The following is a 20,131-nucleotide window of genomic DNA, read 5'->3' on the forward strand; positions in this document are numbered from 1 at the left end:
GGTGTTGGAGCATTCACAACTTCTGGAGGTATGTTGTTCCACTGATTACTTGTTCTCACTGTCAGGGTATTTCTCCTTAGTTCTAAGTTGCTTCTCTCCTTGATTAGTTTCCACCCATTGCTTCTTGTCCTGCCTTTAAGGTGCTTTGGAGAATAGCTTGACTCCCTCTTCTTTGGGGCATCCCCTGAGGTATTGGAACGCTGCTATCCTGTCATCCCTAGTCCTTCTTTTCATCAGACTAGACGTACCCAGTTCCTGCAACCGTTCTTTATATATTATAGCCTCCTGTCCCCTAATCATCTTGGTTTGACACATGCTTTTCCAGAATGATGAACACAAAACACTGCAGATTTTTCTTCTAGAAAAAAAAAAAAAATCTAAAATAATAAAATCCCAGTCTGGGTGTTCATATCCTGGTGTCTCTTACACTTCCAGGAATCCCTCAGTCTTCCGGCTTAAAATTTTTGTTAACGGCGGCTGCCAGAATTGGCTCCACTATCTGTCTTCTGACTTTTTTTTTTTTTGAAACTTCAGTATCTTTCTTCCAATATTTTTTTTTTTTAAAAAAAGATTTCTTCCAGCTCTATGAGTATGAAAAATAGATTGTATCTTATAAGAGGAGAAGGACCGACTTGCGATGCTTTCTGTTTTGTGTCTCGCTTTTTAAAGGGTTTCCAAATCGGGCCCTTTGGGTTTCGTAGCTGTCTTCTCTTGCAGTCTGTGTTTTGTCTTGAACTTCTTGGGCTCAAGAAGAAGGACAAGCATGGCTGACTTTCTAGAGGCAGAAAATGCTACTCAGAACACAAGGAGGGGCTGGACAGTTTGCTTGTCCCAGAATGCTTAATTTAATTCATTTTTCATTCGCTTTCTTTCTTTAGATCATAATTCTTCTGATGTACTTTATATTTATAAGCTAGCTCTGTACACTATGTGGTCAGGCTTAGTTTGGGGGGAGGAAAATAAGAAAAAAAAATTCTGCCTCTGCCTACCAGCATCCATCGGTATTCATCGGGCAAACGTCCTGTCAGTGTGTGAGAGAATTGAGGGCTGTTTGGAAACTGAAGCAGTATTTGCTGTGTGAGCAAGAAGGAGACAGCAAGGAGCCTGGGTATGGCTTAGCTCAACTGTTCTGTACTAAAGCTGCTTGGTGCTATGAAATTAAAACTGAAACCGAAATTCCTCTCCTCTGCTTGTGTTTTGCATTTGGAACACATTTCTTTTCAGGTGGGGAGGGGGAAGTAGAACTCCTTAGCATCAGAGTGTGTTAATAATAATAATATCCGAAATACGAATGCTCTGATGGTCATTTGGAAAAATCCTTTCTTAGTGAGCACCTAGAAGCCAAGAGGAACATTTGTGCCAAATTTCAAGTTTGTAGGCTCTACGGTTCTGGAGATTTTGTGATGATGCGTAAGGGGTGTTTTGCTTATATATTTATAGCTACAGGTAATCCTCAGTTTTCGACCACAGTTGAGCCCCAAACTTCTGTGGCTAAGTGAGACAGCTGTTCAGCTAACTTGCCCCCATTTTACGACCTTTCTTGCCACAGTTGTTAAGTGAGTAACTGGGTTGTTAACTGAATTTAGCTTCCCCACTGGCTTTGCTTGTCACAAGATCACAAAAGAGGATTACACAACCCAGGGACATAGCTACTGTCATAAATATGAACCAGTTGTCTAGCATCCAAATTTTGATCATGTAACCACAGAGATACTGCAATGGCCGTTAAGTGTGAAAAACGGTCATAAGTCAATTTTTTTCAGTGCTGTGGTAACTTTGAACAGTCCCTATGTGAACTTAGGACTATCTGTATTCTTTTTCACGGATATCCCAAGTATACTTTCAATATACAACTGGTCCAATGGTATACGTATAACTTTTTTAAAAATTTAATTTTAAATTAATCTGACTTGAAATGCCTGGGGATCTTTCAGGCAAGAGTTTTATGAAGCCATTGCCCTGCTTCAGTTATTAAAATTAATAGGGATTCCATAGTTTTTCCTTTTGCCTTTCCGGTTTTATTTTTTTAAATCTTTTTACTACAGAAAACCCACTAAGGAGAGGATGGACATTAACCATATAATCTATTTGGATTGGGGGGGGAATAGAAATATTTTCTGAAAGAACCCGTGTTAACCCTTACATAGATTTTTTTGGGGAGGGGCAGTAGGAATATCGTAGTCCATGAGGTTTATCCAAGGCGCAATTATTGCAAATCGAGGCTAACCAAGGTTCAACCAAAATCTTGTGCAGCATTTATGGAAGAAAAGAACAGAACCCAGAAACTTTTTGCATTAGTTGGGGAAATGAGATTTTTCTGCCACTTTCCTCAAGCTTCTTTCTCTTTAATAACAATGCAGAGTATTTTGGAAAGGAAATTTTGGCCTTTTAAATAGGCAGGCGATCCATCACCAGGAAAGATTTGTTCCTTCTGATGATGACATGTGCAGGATTCGTTAGGATGGGAAGACTGGGGATGCTATGATAGCAGGCTTCCAGTATTTGAAGGGCTGTCATAGAGAAGAGGAGGCCTGCTATCATATCATACCCAGTCCTTCTCTTTATTAGATTAGAAATACTGAGATCCCTCAATCATTCTTATGACATTCTACACATGTCATCACCCGAAGGAGCAAATATTATTGTAATATATCGTAGTCAGATGACAGCTAGAATACTGCATCCAGTTTTGGTCACCACACTATAAGAAAGAGGTTGAGTCTCTAGAAAAAGTGCAGAGAAGAGCAACCCGGATGATGAGGGGACTGGAGGATAAAACATATGATAAACAATTGCAGGAACTGAGCTTGGCTAGCCTAGTGAAGAGAAGGACCAGGGGAGGCAGGATATTCCAATATTTGAGGGGCTACCACAGAGAGGAAGGGGCCAAGCTATTTTCCAAGGCACCCGAAGGCCAGACAAGGAATGATGGATGGAAACTGACCAAGGAGAGATTCAACCTGGAAACAAGGAGAAATTATCTGACAGTGAGAACAATCCACCCATGGAACAGAAGTTGCCTTTGGGCTTTGTGGGAGCTTCATCACTGGAAGCATTCAAGAAGAGATCTGTCAGAAACGGTGTAGGGTCTCCTGCTTGGGCTGGGTGGTGGGGTGGACTAGATGACCCAGAAGGTCCCTTCCAACTCTGTTAATTTGTGATATAATTCATACCGAGGTGGGTGTGATGGGTAGACTCCTTGTTGAATGAGATTGATGTATAAGGGGAGAAATACTCTTTATCTGCCAAAGAATTATTATTCTCAAGAATTGAAGGGTCTTGTCTCCATTTCTTCTCTGGAACAGACGTGCGCCCCGGGTATTGCTTTACCTCTCTCACCAACGGCCGTTGCAACAATCAACTCCAGCAAGTGCTCACCAAAACCCAGTGCTGTTGTGACTCTGGACGGTGTTGGTCTCCGGGAGCTACCACTGCCCCAGAAATGTGCCCCATTCGTGCTACTGGTATGGAACTCGCGACGTGCCGTTTAAAAGTATAAAACCCCTTGTTATTTTGGAGTGGGATATGCAAAATGGTAGGACGATTTGAGCTAAGACATCTCCACAGTCCTGAGATGAGGAAACACAATTCTCCAAGGAGATTAGATTGATTTTCATTGCAAGGCGGACACGTTCTTTCATGTGTTGTGAGCAGCACTCATGGCGGCTCTCTGGTGAATCAGAAGGCATTAATAAAATGATTCTGATTTAGTTTTAGTTTCTTATAGCGCCAGGTGTCCCCTCTCAGTCAAACTATCAGTCAAAGGTAAGAAGGCAAGACATGAGTACATTTCCCCAACCGAGAGACGGTTTGGTCTAGTGGTTGAGGCACCAGGCTAGAAAATGGGAGACTGTGAGTTCTAGTCCTGCTTTAGGCATGAAAGGCAGCTGGGTGACTTTGGGCCAACCACCAGGAAACGGTGAGTTCTAGTCCTTCCTTAAGCATGAATGCCAGCTGGGTGATTTGGGACCAGTCCCTCTCTCTCAGCCCAGCCCACCTCACAAAGTTGTTCTGAGGAAAATAGGAGGAGGAAGGAATATTAAGGATGTTTACTGCCTTGGCTTATTTATAAAAATAATTAAGTCAGGATAAAAATAAAAATATAAAAAATAGACTCTTTACCGTGTTTCTCATATAATAAGGCCGGGTCTTTTTTTTTTTTGAGCCCTGAAAAAATGGCTAAGCCGTCTTTTCGGTGGGTGACTTAATTCCCCCCCCTTGCATCTTCGGGCAGGCGGGCAGCGACGGCTTGGATGTTGACCTCGGCGTTGGTGGGGCACTTCGTATCGGGGTCAATGCAGGCAGCACCATATCCAGGTGTGCAACAAAAGTACTTCCTAACGGCAAGCCCCCTGCACCATTCCCCCCCATTTCGCATGTTTTAATATAGGCCTTAATTTGGGGGGAGGGGCTTAATTTCATTTCATGCCTATAAAACATGCTGGGACTTCCTACTGGGGGAGGCCGTATTGTTGGAGAAACAGGGTAGCTGCAGAAATATTCAAGCCCATCCAAACATAGAAGATGTTTTTTGCTTAAGAGCATATCAATAATTCAACCGCTGTATTTAATTCTGAGAATTAGTCTCTAACTGGCTCTAACCCAGGGGTGCCCAACCTTGGCAACTTTAAAATCTGTGGATTCCAACTCCCATAATTCCCCAGCCTGGCTGGCTGGGGAATTATGGGAGTTGGAATCCACAGATCTTAAAATTGCCAAGGTTGGGCACCCTTGCTATAAATATAAAAAGCAACCGTCAGTCATTCTTGATTAAATAATTATGCATTTTATTTCAGATGAGTTCCGCAAATTATGTATATATGGGAGTTTGCCAGCAGGGAGGCCGGATAGGCCCATCTTCCCAAGACCACCCATTCCTTTACCACCTGACGTCTTCCCACCACCGGTGTTTCCGCCAGAGGGGGTCCTGCCTTCTCGGAGACCTCCACGTAAGGCTCAATTTAAATACTTCATTTTCCCCTTTCATCTGGTTTGGGGTTTGTGCTGTTGTTGACGGTAAAATAGGCCCTCGCCAGTTTTTTTTTTTTATCATTGGTGACTTTATGTAAAGCAAACAATGTGCCAACAAAGAATATTGGTAGCTCAGGGTTGAAATGAGGGATCCTTGGTCAGTGGTGGGATTCAATTTTCTTTTTATTATTGGTTCTGTGGGCGTGGCTTAGTGGGTGTGGTGTGGCTTGGTGGGCGTGGCAGGGGAAGGTTACTGCAAAATCCCCATTCCCTCCCCACCCCATTAACCTGCTTTCCAGCTCCGTTCTCCTGTGCAGGGCAACCAGAGAAGACCCAGCCAATCAGCTGTAGGCGTGGTTTGGTGGGCGTGGCAGGGGAAGGTTATTGCAAAATCCCATTCCCTCCCCACCCCACTGACCTGCTTTCCAGCTCTGTTCTCCTGTGCAGGCAACCAAAGAAGACCCAGCCAATCAGCTGTAGGCGTGGCTTGGTGGGTGTGGTGTTCTGTGGGCATGGCAGGGAAAGTTATTGCAAAATCCCATTCCCTCCCACCCCACTGACCTGCTTTCCAGCTCTGTTCTCCTGTGGAGGCAACCAAAGAAGACCCAGCCAATCAGCTGTAGGCGTGGCTTGGTGGGTGTGGTGTTCTGTGGGCATGGCAGGGGAAAGTTACTGCAAAATCCCCTTCCCTCCCCACCCCACTGACCTGCTTTCCAGCTCTGTTCTCCTGTGCAGGGCAACCAAAGAAGACCCAGCCAATCAACTGAGACTCAATGGGAGGTGGAAAATAGATGGGGTCAGGACCAGTCAGAGGTGCTTTGTGCTGGTTTTCCGAACTACTCAACATTTCCGGTACTGGTTCTGCAGAACCGATCAAAACCGGCTGAAAACCAGCTCTGTCCTTGGGGCTCTGTGAGCTGGGTTGTTTTCTTGCAGATGTTTCGTTATCCAAACTAGGTCACACCATCAGGGCTAGTAAGGAGTGGGGTTTTTCTCTCAGTTTATATTCTAATGGCTTGCCTATCAGTGTTGGCAGACCAACCCTCGAACTTTTGGGGTCCTTGAAATTCTCTGAGCTTGGTGGTTTTCTTGCAGATGTTTCCTTACCCAACTAGGTAGCCTCATCACAGCACTGATGATGTTACTTAGTCAGGTAATGAAACATCTGCAAGAAAACAGCCAAGGTGAAAGAGCAAACAATCTTTCAGCTTACCCAGATTATTGTAGACGCTAATCGTTTTGTACATTTTGCTTTCTGGTGCAAAGAATAAGGTGTTCCTACTCCCAAACTTTCATTTTTAATTATGTTGGGTAGAACCTGGAGATGTTTCCATACTTTCTTCTCTTCCCTTTCTAGTCTTCTAGCTAGAAGGTGGTGTTTGTTAAGAAATCAAATGTAATTTGTTGAAAATTGGATTAGGATGAAAGTGTTTCAAAAGAGACTGGGTGGATTTGAAAGAGTTTCTTTTTTTCCAGACTGCAAATCTAGGTTATTTATCAGCAAATCGGCTTAGGTCCAAAGTGGGTAGCTTGGCAAATAAATCCTTCCTCATGAAATGATAGTAAGAACTTGGCTTTAATAGGAAAAAGAAGTAACAGGTAGATTGGGAACTGCTATTTGTAATAACAATATGCTTATCAATGATGGATACAATCTCACTGTAATTGCTCTAATAGATTTTAATGATTTTTTAAAAAATGTATCAAATGCATCCGATATTGAACTTAGATTTTTTTTTCAAATTTCAGCTGTTGCCTCAGTTAATGTCACTCAAGCCAACTTATGCCAGGTATATCAAAATCTCTGTATTAATGGACGCTGCATCCCAACCCCTGGAAGTTACCGCTGTGAATGCAAGAAAGGGTTTGAATTGGACCTTAGAGGCGAATGCATAGGTACGTCTGTCCATCAGACTTATGATACCATGTCTTATTCCTTCCTTTCCCTTCTTTCACTTTTCAGCTGCATGCTTCCTTTCTGAAACGAGCAGAATTTGGAATATGCTTTGCTCAGAAGCCTTTGAGACCGTACGGCGAATTTGTCAGGAATAGATTCCATTCTGAGTCAAAAGGCAACTGGACATTGTTTTTCCTTGAAGGCGTTTCACTTCTCACCCAAGAATCTTCTTCAGCTCTGATTGAATGGTGGGGAATGAAAGGATTTATATTCCTTGCAGTCCTCTGGTCGTTAGCACTCCCTCTGAGAGTCATTGAGGCCACTTGAGGGTTTATCTGAGCCACCTGAATCAGAGTGCAAATGGCTGTGGAACCTTCTTGGAACTGCTGAAAGGACTGGGTTGGAAACAGGAGATAGGTGGTGTCGTATACTTCTCCCTCTTTCGAGTCTTAATATAGATGGCCTCTTTCAGGGGTGGGATTCTACCGGTTCGTACCAGTTCATACGAACCGGATGTTAAAGCAACAGCTGGTTCACCGAACCAGTATTTCAAACGACCAGCTGGCCCTGTTCCTCCCACCACTCCCCTCCTCTCCCAGGAGCCTCCATGTGGCCCATTTTCGATGGAGTGGGGAGGGGGAAGTCCGTGGTGAGGCTCTGGGAGGGGGAAGAACGTCCTGGAAGTCTGGAAATGGGCCTGTTTCCGGCTTCCAGAGGGCCTCCAGAGGCCGGGGGAGGCTGTTTTCACCCTCCCAGAGGCCCAGGGGAGGCCTCTGGACCCTTAGGAGGTGAAAAATGGTTTTCCTGGAAAACCGGAAGTGGCAAAACGGGCCTATTTCCAGCTTCCGGTGGGCCTCCAGAGGCCAGGGGAGGCTCTTTTCACCCTCCCAGAGGCCCGGAAGAGACAGGAAGTTCCGGTAGGCCCTGCCCACCATGGCCACGCCCACCCAGCAACCGGGCAGCAAACCAGTTGCTGGGATTTTGAATCCCATCTCTGGCCTCTTTGACCCCTCTTTCAAACCAGCGGTCCACTCTGTCCAGAATGTGGACTTTGGTGCCTTCGAAAGAGTGACCCTTGTCTTTCAAATGCAGATGGACTCCTCAATCTTTCCCAAGGGGCTTGTCCTCCTGTGCCATGCCAAGCGTTTGTGAAGTGGTTGTTTTGTTTCTCCAATATACACGTCTCCCCGCACTGAACTGCACGCATCATCACATTGCTCAGTTTGTGTCTGAGTGTTTTATCCTTGGGGTGAATAAAACACGCAGAGAAGTTTCTTCCAAGAAGACTAAAATCTTGCTCTAAAGATTCATTCGGATAAGTCTGCGTTCACCCAAGCAGAGAAAAATGGCTCCATAACATATCATTCCATTCCAATCCGAGAAACGTATATAACTTTCCCACAGTAACGGGGCTTAATATCAAAGTATTGGGGTGATGAAGGATGAATATTCCCTAACCAGAGTAATATATATATAAAACGCTACTGGGTTTTGTAAAAAGCATGCTTTACAGAAGTGAAGCAAGGCAGGAACTTCGGCAGCGCTTGCCAAAGCTTGCCAAATATATATATATATTATATATCTTCTGTCTCTTACAGATGTGGATGAATGTGAAAGGAATCCATGCGTTGGTGGCGACTGTGTGAATACACAAGGTTCCTATATATGCAAGTGTCGTGCTGGATATCAGAGTACCCCGATGAGAACAGAATGCCGAGGTAGAGTAGAGCCCTGTAGAAACACCGAAACTGTCTCACAAATGTCTATATTTGTTGCTATTTCTAAAGTCTTAAACCGTAGTCCATTTCCTCTGAATCTGAACTGCTAGGATCTCATTCTGGCTTCTTGGTTTGCAAGAAAAGTAGATAACATGTGATAAATTATTTTGGACCTCCCAGGATTCTAGTCTCTGAATTAAAAAATGAGATAGTGTTCTCCCCACCCGCCAACTGTTCAATGTTAGATGGGGAAGGCAAAACTTGGCTTCTGATGTAAGGAAACGAGGCCAACTTTCCTGTAAGAATACAAGAAAAATCAGTTTGCAAAGGGTGATCTTTATGCTCCAAGATATAGTTAGCGGAACTGTGTGTTTAGCTTTTTTTCTTATTCTACTTTTAATTGTACTAGGAACACGCAGAGGAAGTGCCCAGATCTAAAAAAAATATCTCTCTGCTGGATTAAGGGGAATCTATATGACAAACATAGGGCTAAAAGATAACGCCTAGAAAACAAAAGTTTAAGACCAATGGGCTGTAAAAGAAGAAAAGAGATTCAATGAGTTGTGTCATTTTGCCAAAACATCCTCCCCTTCTATCCCACCCCAGTCCTGGAAGTCAAATTGCTAGCAGTATGAAAAGAGAGTGGCCGTAGAAATGACTTTATAGTACAAAGTGTATGGAAAGATAGACCGAGATATACAAATATCCATTCAACAGGGATGAGGAGAATGTACTGTAAGGAGCTCTGGGGAGGTCCACCATAACTTCAAATAGCCACTAAGTTGTAAGTTGAGGATTACTTGTTTTTGAAAGAATTCTGATGTAAGTCCTGCAGAGTGACATCATTCCTGAAACTCAGTTTCTATCAGGATGCAGCCAAAGTTACGCACAGTAACACACTAGATTCCAGTGGCAGAAAAAAAGACACATGTTTACATCCCTTCTATGTAAGTCAGGGGTCTCCAAACTTGGCAACTTTAAGATTTGTGGACTTGAACTCCCAGAATTATTCAGCTAGTTATGCTGGCTGGGCAATTCTGGGAGTTGAAGTCCACAAGTCTTAAAGTTGTCAGGTTTGGAGACTCCGGATGTAGGTCAACACAACTGAAGTGTTCAGCCTGGTCCGTTTGGTGTTTTGTGATTTCAAAGGAGTGGAGTCCTCCGTAGCAGATCAAGTTGCTTCTTTTGTTATGACTCACTGTGAAGCGAGTCCTCAATTTACAACAGTTCATTGAGTCTGTTTGAAGTTACAGTGGGATTAAAAAAAAAGGGACTTATGGCCATTTTTCACACTGATGACCATTTCACTTAACAAATGTTTCACTTAACAACAGAAAAGTTGGGCTCAATTACATGTCATAAGTTGAGGACTGTCACTACTCATATTTATGTCTCTGTTGGCTTTTTTTAAAAGATATCGACGAATGTTTGCAGAACGGCCGGATATGTAACAACGGACGATGCATTAACACCGATGGCAGCTTCCACTGTGTTTGCAATGCTGGCTTTCACGTGTCAGCTGATGGAAGGAACTGCGAAGGTGAGGACTGCCAAATCCATCCTGAATCCCTTCTCCTTCACTTCTTCTAACTGCCTGCCTTGGAAGGTCTCTCTTGGCTTGTTCTCTGCCTGGGTGTTGACTAGTAAAGTCCCTCATGGCTTTCAGTTAGAGCAGCCTATAGGCATCGAAGTTCAATTTGCCAACTCAGCAGCTGAGATCCACATGGCCTTTAAACATAATCACAAGCAGAATAGAACTGGGAGGGACCTTGGAGGTCTTCTAGTCCAACCCCTGCTCAAGCAGGAGGCCTTATACCATTTCAGACAAGTGGCTGTCCAGTGTTTTCTTAAAAACCTCCAGTGATGAAGCACCCACAGCTTCTGGAGACAAAGACGGTTAATAATTCTCCCACAATTCTCATAATCGTAATTTGCCTAATTCTCCCTAGAATGCCAAATAAATAATTTTGTGTGGTGTGATGGAAACTAATCAAGGAGAGAGCCAACTTAGAACTAAGGAGAAATTTCCTGACAGTTAGAACAATTACTCAGTGGAAGGATTTGCCTTCAGAAGTTGTGAATGCTCCATCAATGGAAGTTTTTAAGAAGAGGTTGGATAACCAGTTGTCTGCAATGGTGTAGGGTTTCCTGCCTAGGCAGGGGGTTGGACTAGAAGATCTTCATGCTCCCTTCCGACTCTGTTATTCCGTGTGGTTGGATCTGGGGATCCATGAATAATAAACTACATGAGATCTGCAAGAGAAACAGCACATCTCATAAACAGCTTTTATGATGGAAATAGATACTCCTGGGAATGCTCTTTAGATCATAGGAAGCATCCTGAACTCATTAGCAAGGGACTCTTGCAACATATCCTGGTCCTTCTAAGAAATGTAAACACAGTTTTGGTGTGTGAACAATCTGTTCGCCAAAATCTCACAAGTTCACCAAAACTTTGCATGAATTTGGACAGGAAGGTTGAAATCTCGTGAGATTTGCTACTTCTGTGAGATTTTGGCTGCTAAAAAAATGATATATTGATTTTTCTCTCATTATGACCCAAAATTGCATCATAGGGCCTGAGAAACCCTTGCAAACTCCCTCTTTGTAAGAAAAGAAAAGTTGGTTTATTACATTCTCCCAGTCCTTGGGAGAGGGTCCACCATCTGCACACATTTAACAAACATTCAAGCACTGGTCACAAGCCGCATTTTTTGGCAGAATACTATCTCAGTGATTCAGCTCGAAGGTTGCGGGCCAACATTCTTGTTTGGGATAGAGACACATTTTTAAAAACCATAAATTACTTTTGCCAGATTTAGAATGTCAGAAAAAAAGGTAAACATGCCATATATAGAGGAGTCATTTCAATATTAAGGGGAATTTCTTGATTTTTAATATTGTTTTAAGGTCACTGTCCTCCAGTGATAAATGTGACCTTTAATCTGGCAGCAGCCAAAAAAGTCAATGCAATCCTAAATTGCATTAACAGAGGGATTCAATCAATATCAAGTGAGGTACTAATACCACTCTATAAAGCCTTAGTAAGACCACACCTAGAGTACTGCATCCAGTTTTGGTCACCATACTATAAAAAAAGATGTTGAGACTCTAGAAAGAATGCAGAGAAGAGCAACCAGGATGATTAGGGGACTGGAGGCTAAAACATACGATGAACGGTTGCAGGAACTGGGCCTGGCTAGTCTAGTGAAGAGAAGGACCAGGGGAGACATGATAGCAGTCTTCCAATATTTGAGGGGCTGCCCCAGAGAAAGGGGTCAAGCTATTTTCCAAGGCACCTGAAGGCCAGATAAGAAATAATGGATGGAAACTGAACAAGGAGAGATTCAACTTGGAAATAAGGAGAAACTTTCTGACAGTAAGAACAATCAACCAATGGAACTGAAGCTGCCTTTGGAAGTTGTGGGATCTTCATCACTGGAGGCTTTCAAGAAGAGACTGGACTGCCATCTGTCAGAAATGATGTAGGGTCTCCTGCTTGGACAGGGAGTTAGACTAGATGACTTTCAAGATCCCTTCCAACTCTGTTAATCTGTTAGCAGGGGCAAACCCTTCAGGAATCTATTCTTCATCCTAGTTTGGAGGGAACAGCTAAAGGTTTGAGCTGCTTTTAGGTATTGGCTTAAATATCTTTATCTGGAAATCTGTCAAATTATTTCATTCAAATATCTCCCTCTCATCACCTCCCTAAATCCCATATCTTAACAGCAATAAAACCAGTGTGGTACAAAGCGTGGTCTGAGAGAACATTTTTTATGCCATTTTTTTCCCCCCAATGCTGCCAAAAAGTCTCCGGGCCATCTGAATTGCATCAGCTTCTGAATTAATTCTCTCTATTTGGCTATAATGCCCCTGTCTACAACCTCCAATTCAGAACTTTGTCTGAATTTGGAAAACTGGTGTGTTATTAAACCCATGGACAAGCCGTTATGTGCAGGGCTGAAGATGTGACCGCTATCTGCTTCTCTGTGAGATTTCTGTAACAAATAAGGAGAATATTTGTAGCTCGGGGTTGAACTGAATTTATCTGAGCTTGGTGGTTTTCTTACAGATGTTTTGTTACTCAAACTAGGTAACATCATCAGTGCTAGTAAGGAGTGGAGTTTGCTCTCGGTTTATATTCTAGCCTATCAGTATTGGCAGACCATCCCTTGAATATTGGGGTCCTTGATATTCTCTGAGCTTGGTAGTTTCCTTGCAGATGTTTCCTTACCCAACCTGGTACCATAGCATTAGCACAGCACTGATGATGTTACCTAGTTGGGTAATGAAACATCTTCAAGAATACCACCAAGTCAGAGAGCGCCAAGACCCCTCTGTATCTTCTCCAATGTTCTCCTGCGATGGTTAGTTTATAATGGTCCTAAAGGACCTCCAATATCAAAGGCCATCTGCTAATGCCATTTGTTTAGGACCATGAGTGAGATGCCCTGTTGCGTTTATGTCCTGCTTGTTTGGGCATCTGGTTGGTCACAGCTGAAACAAAACACTAGCCTTTGGTTTAGTTTACCAGATTTATTATTTTTACATTCCTGTGGTTTAAAAAAAAAAAAAACTCCAGGGAAGGAACATGTGTTCCTCCAGATCTTGCTGTGGTATAATTTCTAGTAGCTTCAGACAAAATGATGTGTGGTTCACAATGCTGGGAGGCTTACTTTAGCAACATAAGAAAGGATTTGGATCTGCCTTCTGTCTTCAGTGCTGGGTTTAACAACAGAAAAGTGTTAAGCGATCCCTCCCACCATAAGATAACTGTCAGCCTTTAAAGTATCAGTGTTAATCTGAAAAAAGACCTGATCTGGAAGGGGTTTATCCTTGGAAAGCAGAAGAGTGATTGGTCTGGTCTAATGAAAGTCACAATTCAACTACGCAGTTACTCAGACCTCATATACATCCTTGAAATCCAAGCGTAAAGAGATTTACCTGTAGAAAATGACATTTGTAGCTCAGGGTTGAAATTTGGACTCGGTGCTCTCTGGGAATGTTGGTTTCCTTGCAGACGTTTCATCACCCAGTTAGGTAGCATTCGTCACAGCACTGGTGATGTTACCGCGTTGGGTCATGAAAGGTCTGCAAGGAAATCGCCAAGCTCAGAGAGCATCAAGGAGCCCATAAAATGGGGTATGTTTGGCCCAGCATCGTATAGTTCATTGGGACGATGTTATGTTCTTTCACGATGATGAACTTTGGTTTGACTGTGCATTCCTTTTTTTTAGATATGGATGAATGCAGCATACGAAACATGTGTCTGAATGGGATGTGCATCAACGAAGATGGAAGTTTTAAGTGTATTTGCAAGCCTGGTTTCCAGTTAGCAGCAGATGGACGTTACTGCAGAGGTAAGGGCCTTCTTTGTCTCTTATTGCAAAGAGGTAGAAAGTTAACCTCTTGCCTAGGCAAGTTTAACCGTTTGTTCGCCTTTTTGGCTTGAACAGGAGATTAGAAGCTAATGCGTCAAAGATATTAGCAATTAGCTTTGAACGAGCAAGACTGTCTTGTGTGCCAAACAACACAAGCTAAATGAAACACAGAGGTGTTTTGCTCTCTGTTTGCCCTTTTAAGGTTGGGGGGGCAAAAGAAAGAAAAGGCCACACATGCCAAGCGTTGTGTATACTGAAGGGAGGTGTTAGGATATGATTATATTGTTAAAGGTTACGCATCTACCCACATGGTATTTTTAAAACATTTCTCTTCATTCTCAGTGGAAAGAGAGAGAGGGGGAGAATTGCAAGAAGATGGGGGGGGGGAATGCACAGCCACATATCAGGAAAAGAAAGGCATTTATTTCCTGCTGGGCAGGAGTGTGTGAGAGTGCACGTTTGTGTCAAAGCAAACAACGAACAAATTCAGTGACACAATTGTGATCAATTCTGTAGTATGTGTGCGGAGCCTGGAAAAATGGAAGACCAGGAAGGATGGTGGTAATTTATGGGAGAGCCAAAATAAATCCATGCATGCAGAGACACAGAGACACAGACACAGAATGAGAGGTGGGGGGAGAGGCGGCGGAGAAAGAGAGGAGAGTGGGGGAGAGAGAGAGAAGAGAAAAAGAGGAGAGTGTGGGAGATAGAGAGGAGAGGGGGAGAGGGGGGGAGGGAGAGGGAGAGAGAGAGAGAGAGAGAGAGAGAGAGAGGTCATTGGAAGATAAATCATATTGACCTTGCAATAAAAGAGACTATATGTAATTCAGGGTAAATTGTGGAATCTTTGGTGCTCTCTGAGTTTGATTGATTGCTTGGAGATGTTTCATTACCCAACTAGGAAACATCATCAGTGCAATTGAGTGTGGGGGGTTTGTTCCCTGTCTGTGTACAATAGCTTGCCCAGACAATATTGGTGGGGGTGTGGTTTTCCCCTTGGTAGTTCCTTGAACTTGGTACATTTTTCCTTGCTAGCTACGGGTAATTTCAACACTACTGTAATCAAGGAACTGCCAAGGAGAAAGACATTCATGTATTTACTTGCAGGACTTCTATGCCTCTCCAACCAAAACGGACTGAGTGGCTTTCAGACCATGTTTCCATAAATAAAGTTAAAAGTGCAAAGCCTAAAGCATAAATAACAACACGTACAACATGCAGTGGCAGAGAAAGAACAGGTCATTCATTAATCTCCGTGTTACAGGAGGGAGTAGCTCATACATAACATTCTCACCTCAAGGTTGAAGCTCTCTTGAATAAGCCAAGTTTTGTGGCCTTCTGAAACCCAACTGTTGTGATGGCCATCCAGACCTCAAAGGAAATGCTACAAGGAGTTGAAAAATCCCTCTTCCAGAGCCCCTTTCTGGATCTGATCTATGGATCTTCTCGATCTATGAGATCTCACCAGATAGAGTTGGAAGAAGATGGTGCTGAAGATATTCACCCAACAGCTCATAAGCTATTTATTTGGGTACACCATGAGTAAGCTCCACGGAACCGTTGCATCTCATCCCAAGTAATAACCTCAACTTTAATCTTCAATAAAACGTTTTTTTCCTCCCCTTCTTTTGGACAGATATTGATGAATGTGAGACACCAGGAATATGCATGAACGGACGCTGTGTCAACACCGACGGTTCTTTCAAATGCGAATGCTTCCCTGGACTCGCAGTTGGGCTGGATGGACGTGTGTGTGTCGGTAAGTTGTCGCGGCTGACAGTTACGGTTCAGGGGCTTCGCTCTAGAGAAAAGCTCTAGAACAGTATTTCCAAATCTGGCGCCTTACCAATGTGTTGGGATTTTGAGGGATTGCAGAATTCTCAGTCAAGGTGGATTAGTAATTCTGGATGTTGATGTTTCATCATGTCTAAAAGGCAGCAGCCTGTGGAAGGATACACTGGAATGTTGCCTGGTTTTTGCTGGCAGAGGGCTGCAGGAGGCCATCATGGCTGGAAATGGACTCTCAATGAGTGACATTGAGCTGGCCACGCCCTCTGGCCACGCCCACCCAGATGTAAAACACAACCCTGGTGCAGCCCTCAAGGAAATTGAGTTTGACACCCTTGATTTAGAGAAACAACAAAGTTCAGGGCACACCTGAGCTTTAATAATTTCTGTCAGGGTTCCGGCAATTGCCCTAATTAAATCATGAGCCTTGAGCCAAGCTTCAAAAGAATCCAAAACATGTATGCACTAACCCATATGAAGCTAATTCTGACACACATAGTTTACTATCACCTATGACCCTGTTTCCCTCCACCCCCTGGGTGTGTCATAAATCAGATTTTCCAATGAAACATGTTCACGGGCTGTTAATCTATTCATTTCTGCACATTCAAATATTTTTTCAATTATTTTTCCCTCTATCAATATCTAATCACTTTTCCAATTTTGAGCAAATACAATTCTACCTGCTGTTAATACGTGTAGATTATAGTAAAGAAAAAACATACTTAATTTGACAGTTGTATTTGTGGCTCACTCTCAGCCTCGTATGTTAAAAAACATGGACATTTTGGCCTTTCTGAGTGAAACCATTGAAGAATTGATGTCCTGCCTGAAAAACATCCAACTTTGTTTTTTAAAAAAACACGTGTTTATCCCCAATGTTCCTGAGTATAGAGTGCCAATCCATTTATAGGGCTGATGAATCCCATTCGCTGTGCAATTGATGTGTCTTGATTACAAATTTCCTCCTTCAACCTCATTTTGAAAAGGGCTTGGAAGGAAAGGAAACAATGATCAATTAGTAGGAATTTAGCAATTAAAATATTCTCTCTGGCTCTTCCTAATTTGGTGCCATGCAGGAATGCCATTGCTGTTTTCAACAAGGAAAAAAATATGAAAATATATTAAAAATTTAAGAGCATGGAAGAAACCATTAATAAAAATATTCTGATAAGCCCCAACCCCGTACAGATTGTGCTGACCAGCGCTTTAGCTTCTTGCAGCTGTGATTCAGATCTCAAACACGCAGAAAGGCAACACACAATATTACTGCGGGAGCCAGAATGATTCGAATCTGCCTTAAAATGGAGTCACTTATTCAATTATTATGTCCATTCCAAGAGTTATCTATGAACTAGGAATTCGTTCCAAATTCCTGCTTTTAAAATAAATGCAAGATGGCATGCCTGACCTAAGTTCTGGTACACGGAGTGACTTTCCATCAAATTAACATACCTTAGCAAATGGCAACCTGATTAACTCTCTTTTGTATATTTAGCCTTTGACAGGTTGGCAAAATAACGAAGTAGAATTGTTTTAGCAAGTAGAGTGCGAATGGGTTCAAGGAAGTTGTAACTCCAGTCAGGTTGAAATATTTCTAGAAGAGATAAACAGCTTCTGATAGTCTTTCACGATTTCTGTAGCTGGAAAATCCCAAGTTAGTTACCATTAGTATTCCCCAGTTTGGGTTAATCCTATCAATGACCTATGGCAAGGGTCTTCAAACTTGACATGTTTAGGACTTGTGGACTTCAGTTCTCAGAATTCCTGAGCTAACATGCCTGAAGGAGGAATTGTGGGAGTTGAAGTCCACAAGTTGTCAGGATGTCAAGTTTGAAGATCCCTGACCTGTGGTCTGTCCTCAAACCTCAGACTGTCTACTGTTGACCTCACCCCATTCCTAAAAGGTCTGTAAGGGGGCGTGGATAAGTGCACCAATGTGCCTACCGTCCCTGTCTTAATGTTCCCTTTTATTCGTATTCATTTCATGTATTAATAATCATGTTTATATTTATATCTGTTGTCTAATACATGTTTGACAAAATAAAAATAAATAAAAAATAAAATATGGAGAAAAATAAAATAAAAATATCACTGACTTGGCAGAAATGGATAGGGAATGGAGTAGCTAAATGTAAAAGAAAAAGGGATTAATGAACCATGGAAAGAGATTAATCCTTTGGGTTAGGAGCCTTAGATGAAAAAAAAAACCCCTGGAATCTGGTGACTAGGATGGCTAAAATTTGGTGATGGTTTTTAGGCCTTCCTCGAGAAAACTATGTTTCGATTGTCGGTGTATGACTTGAGGGGCACATTTTTTGGCATTACAAACAGTTGTCATGCCCTTGTTAGAGTTAGACTCTGAGGGAGAGGAGGAATTTCCTTCATTGTAGTTCGTTTGGTTTTTTATTTCACCTTTATCTGCTCATTAAGTTCGGACTGTATTGCTTTCTTTTGAAGACTATTTTTGAATATGTTTTAACTGAGAATTATTGAACAGTGCGGCCAAGTTGGAAGCATTACATTTATTTACATTTTGGATTTTGTTACATTTGTTTACACTCCGGGTCATCACAACAGTCTTCAACCTACCACCACAATGGAGCCCGAAATATATGTTGCTAAGCGAGACAAACCTTAAGCGAGTTCTGCCCCATTTTACGACCTTTCTGGCCACAGTTGTTAAGTGAATCCCTTCAAGTTGTTAAGTTAGGAACACGGTTGCTAAGTGAATCTGACTTTCTTTGTCAGACGGTCTTAAAATGGGATCGTGTGACCTTGGGTCATAAGTATGAACCAGCTGCCAAACATCTGAATTTTGATCACAGGATCACGGGGTTGAGCATGGGGTTGTAAGTGTGAAAAATGGTCATAAGTCACTTTTTTCCCAGTGCCATTGTAACTTTGAGCAGTCACTAGGTGAACCATTGTAAGTTGAGGACTAGGTGTATTTAAAGATTTCCTTGACTTGAGCTCAGCATCATGTGATTGCATCTGCATACAGGCAATCCTCAAGTTACAACCATTGGTTAAAACTTACAAATACACTGATGATTTATAATTTATGTCCAGTTTTCACACTTAACACCAGTATATCCCCATGGTGACATCATCAAAATTCGGGCACTTGGCAACTGGCATGTACTTATGTCTGTTGCACTGTCCTGGGTCACGTGCTCACCATTTGTAACCTTTCCAGCTGGCTCCCAAAGGGCAAAGTCAATGGGGTGAAAGCCAGATACACTTAACGACTGTGTGATCCACTTAACAACTGCAGCAAAAAAAAAATGGTCGTGAAATGGAACAAAATTCTCTTAACGACAGCCTTACTTAGCAACAGACATTTTGGACTTGTGATTGTGGTTCTAAGTTGAGGGCAATCTATTGGTTCTCTTGGCAGAAGGAAGGTCTTCTCTGAAGATGACTTCCTCGTCTAGACCGCAGTCTGGAAGTTTCATGGAGGTCCTCCATCCGGCAGTTTCCAGAACTAGCCTTGTTTATTTAGATTCTTGAATTAGTCTTGGTTAGTTAAATGCTGCCACCTGCTGCAGCTTCTTTGCACACAGATTTACCAGCATCAATTCTGTTGAGTTTCATGAGAAAACACAGCTAGATTTGGGCTGAAACAACGAATGGCATTCGATGTGCTAGACACAAGATGAATCTGATGGGAAATTAACCTTCAGCCATTAGTTTTGGGTTCTGCAGAATTGCTGAACTACAATTTACCCCCCAAAGTGCTCCCCCCCCCCCCCAAAAAAAAGGCAGCTTGAATTTATTTTTTTTCAGTTGCCTTTTGAAAAAAGCACTTTTGGGACAACACTGACCTGGATGACTGAGAATTTCTGTAGACAGCTACAATTTACACATAACTGTAGTGGAGAGGGATGGTGAAAGTAGGGCTTTGATGAGGATGTGAGGACATTGAGTCGTGATGATGCAGTGGTTAGAGTGCAGTACTGCAGGCTACTTCTGCTGACTGCTGGCTGCCTGCAATTTGGCAATTCGAATCTCACCAGACTCAAGGTTGACTCAACCTTCCGTCCTTCCGAGGTGGGTCAAATGAGGATCCAGATTGTTGGGGGCAAGAGGCCGACTCTGTAAACCACTTAGAGAGGGCTGTAAAGCACTGTGAAGTGGTATATAAGTCTAAGGGCTATTGCTATCCCGTTGATCGCCAGGGTTGATTCGACAATGTCTGAAACATCACAATTTCTGCATTCCTGATTTAGCAGATACTAAGAGTTTATTGAATCAGAGAAAGATGGTTACTCAAAGTGAATGGCTGAAGATTATTATTTTTTTAAATTAAAAACATTTTCAGAAAAGAAAAGACTATTTGTCTCTTGAACCCTTCCTGAATCAATGGGAGAAAA

At 42.6% G+C, this 20,131-nt stretch overlaps 1 protein-coding gene across 2 annotated transcripts in view; it reads left to right on the top strand.

Moving 5' to 3' along the window:
- The window catches only part of FBN1 (fibrillin 1), a 179,886-nt gene that overhangs the window by 74,047 nt on the left and 85,708 nt on the right, over positions 1 to 20,131 (top strand). For both annotated transcript variants that reach the window (XM_026709584.2, XM_087941425.1), the window contains exons 10-16: positions 3,306 to 3,464; positions 4,797 to 4,949; positions 6,721 to 6,867; positions 8,467 to 8,586; positions 10,001 to 10,126; positions 13,824 to 13,946; positions 15,604 to 15,726. In XM_026709584.2, the coding sequence (XP_026565369.1) occupies positions 3,306 to 3,464; positions 4,797 to 4,949; positions 6,721 to 6,867; positions 8,467 to 8,586; positions 10,001 to 10,126; positions 13,824 to 13,946; positions 15,604 to 15,726 (951 nt within the window). The remainder of the gene's footprint in view (positions 1 to 3,305; positions 3,465 to 4,796; positions 4,950 to 6,720; positions 6,868 to 8,466; positions 8,587 to 10,000; positions 10,127 to 13,823; positions 13,947 to 15,603; positions 15,727 to 20,131) is intronic.

The sequence above is a fragment of the Pseudonaja textilis genome, chromosome 13 (assembly GCF_049901715.1).
Source record: "Pseudonaja textilis isolate UNSWEBS1 chromosome 13, rPseTex1.2, whole genome shotgun sequence".
Lineage (NCBI taxonomy): Eukaryota > Metazoa > Chordata > Lepidosauria > Squamata > Elapidae > Pseudonaja > Pseudonaja textilis.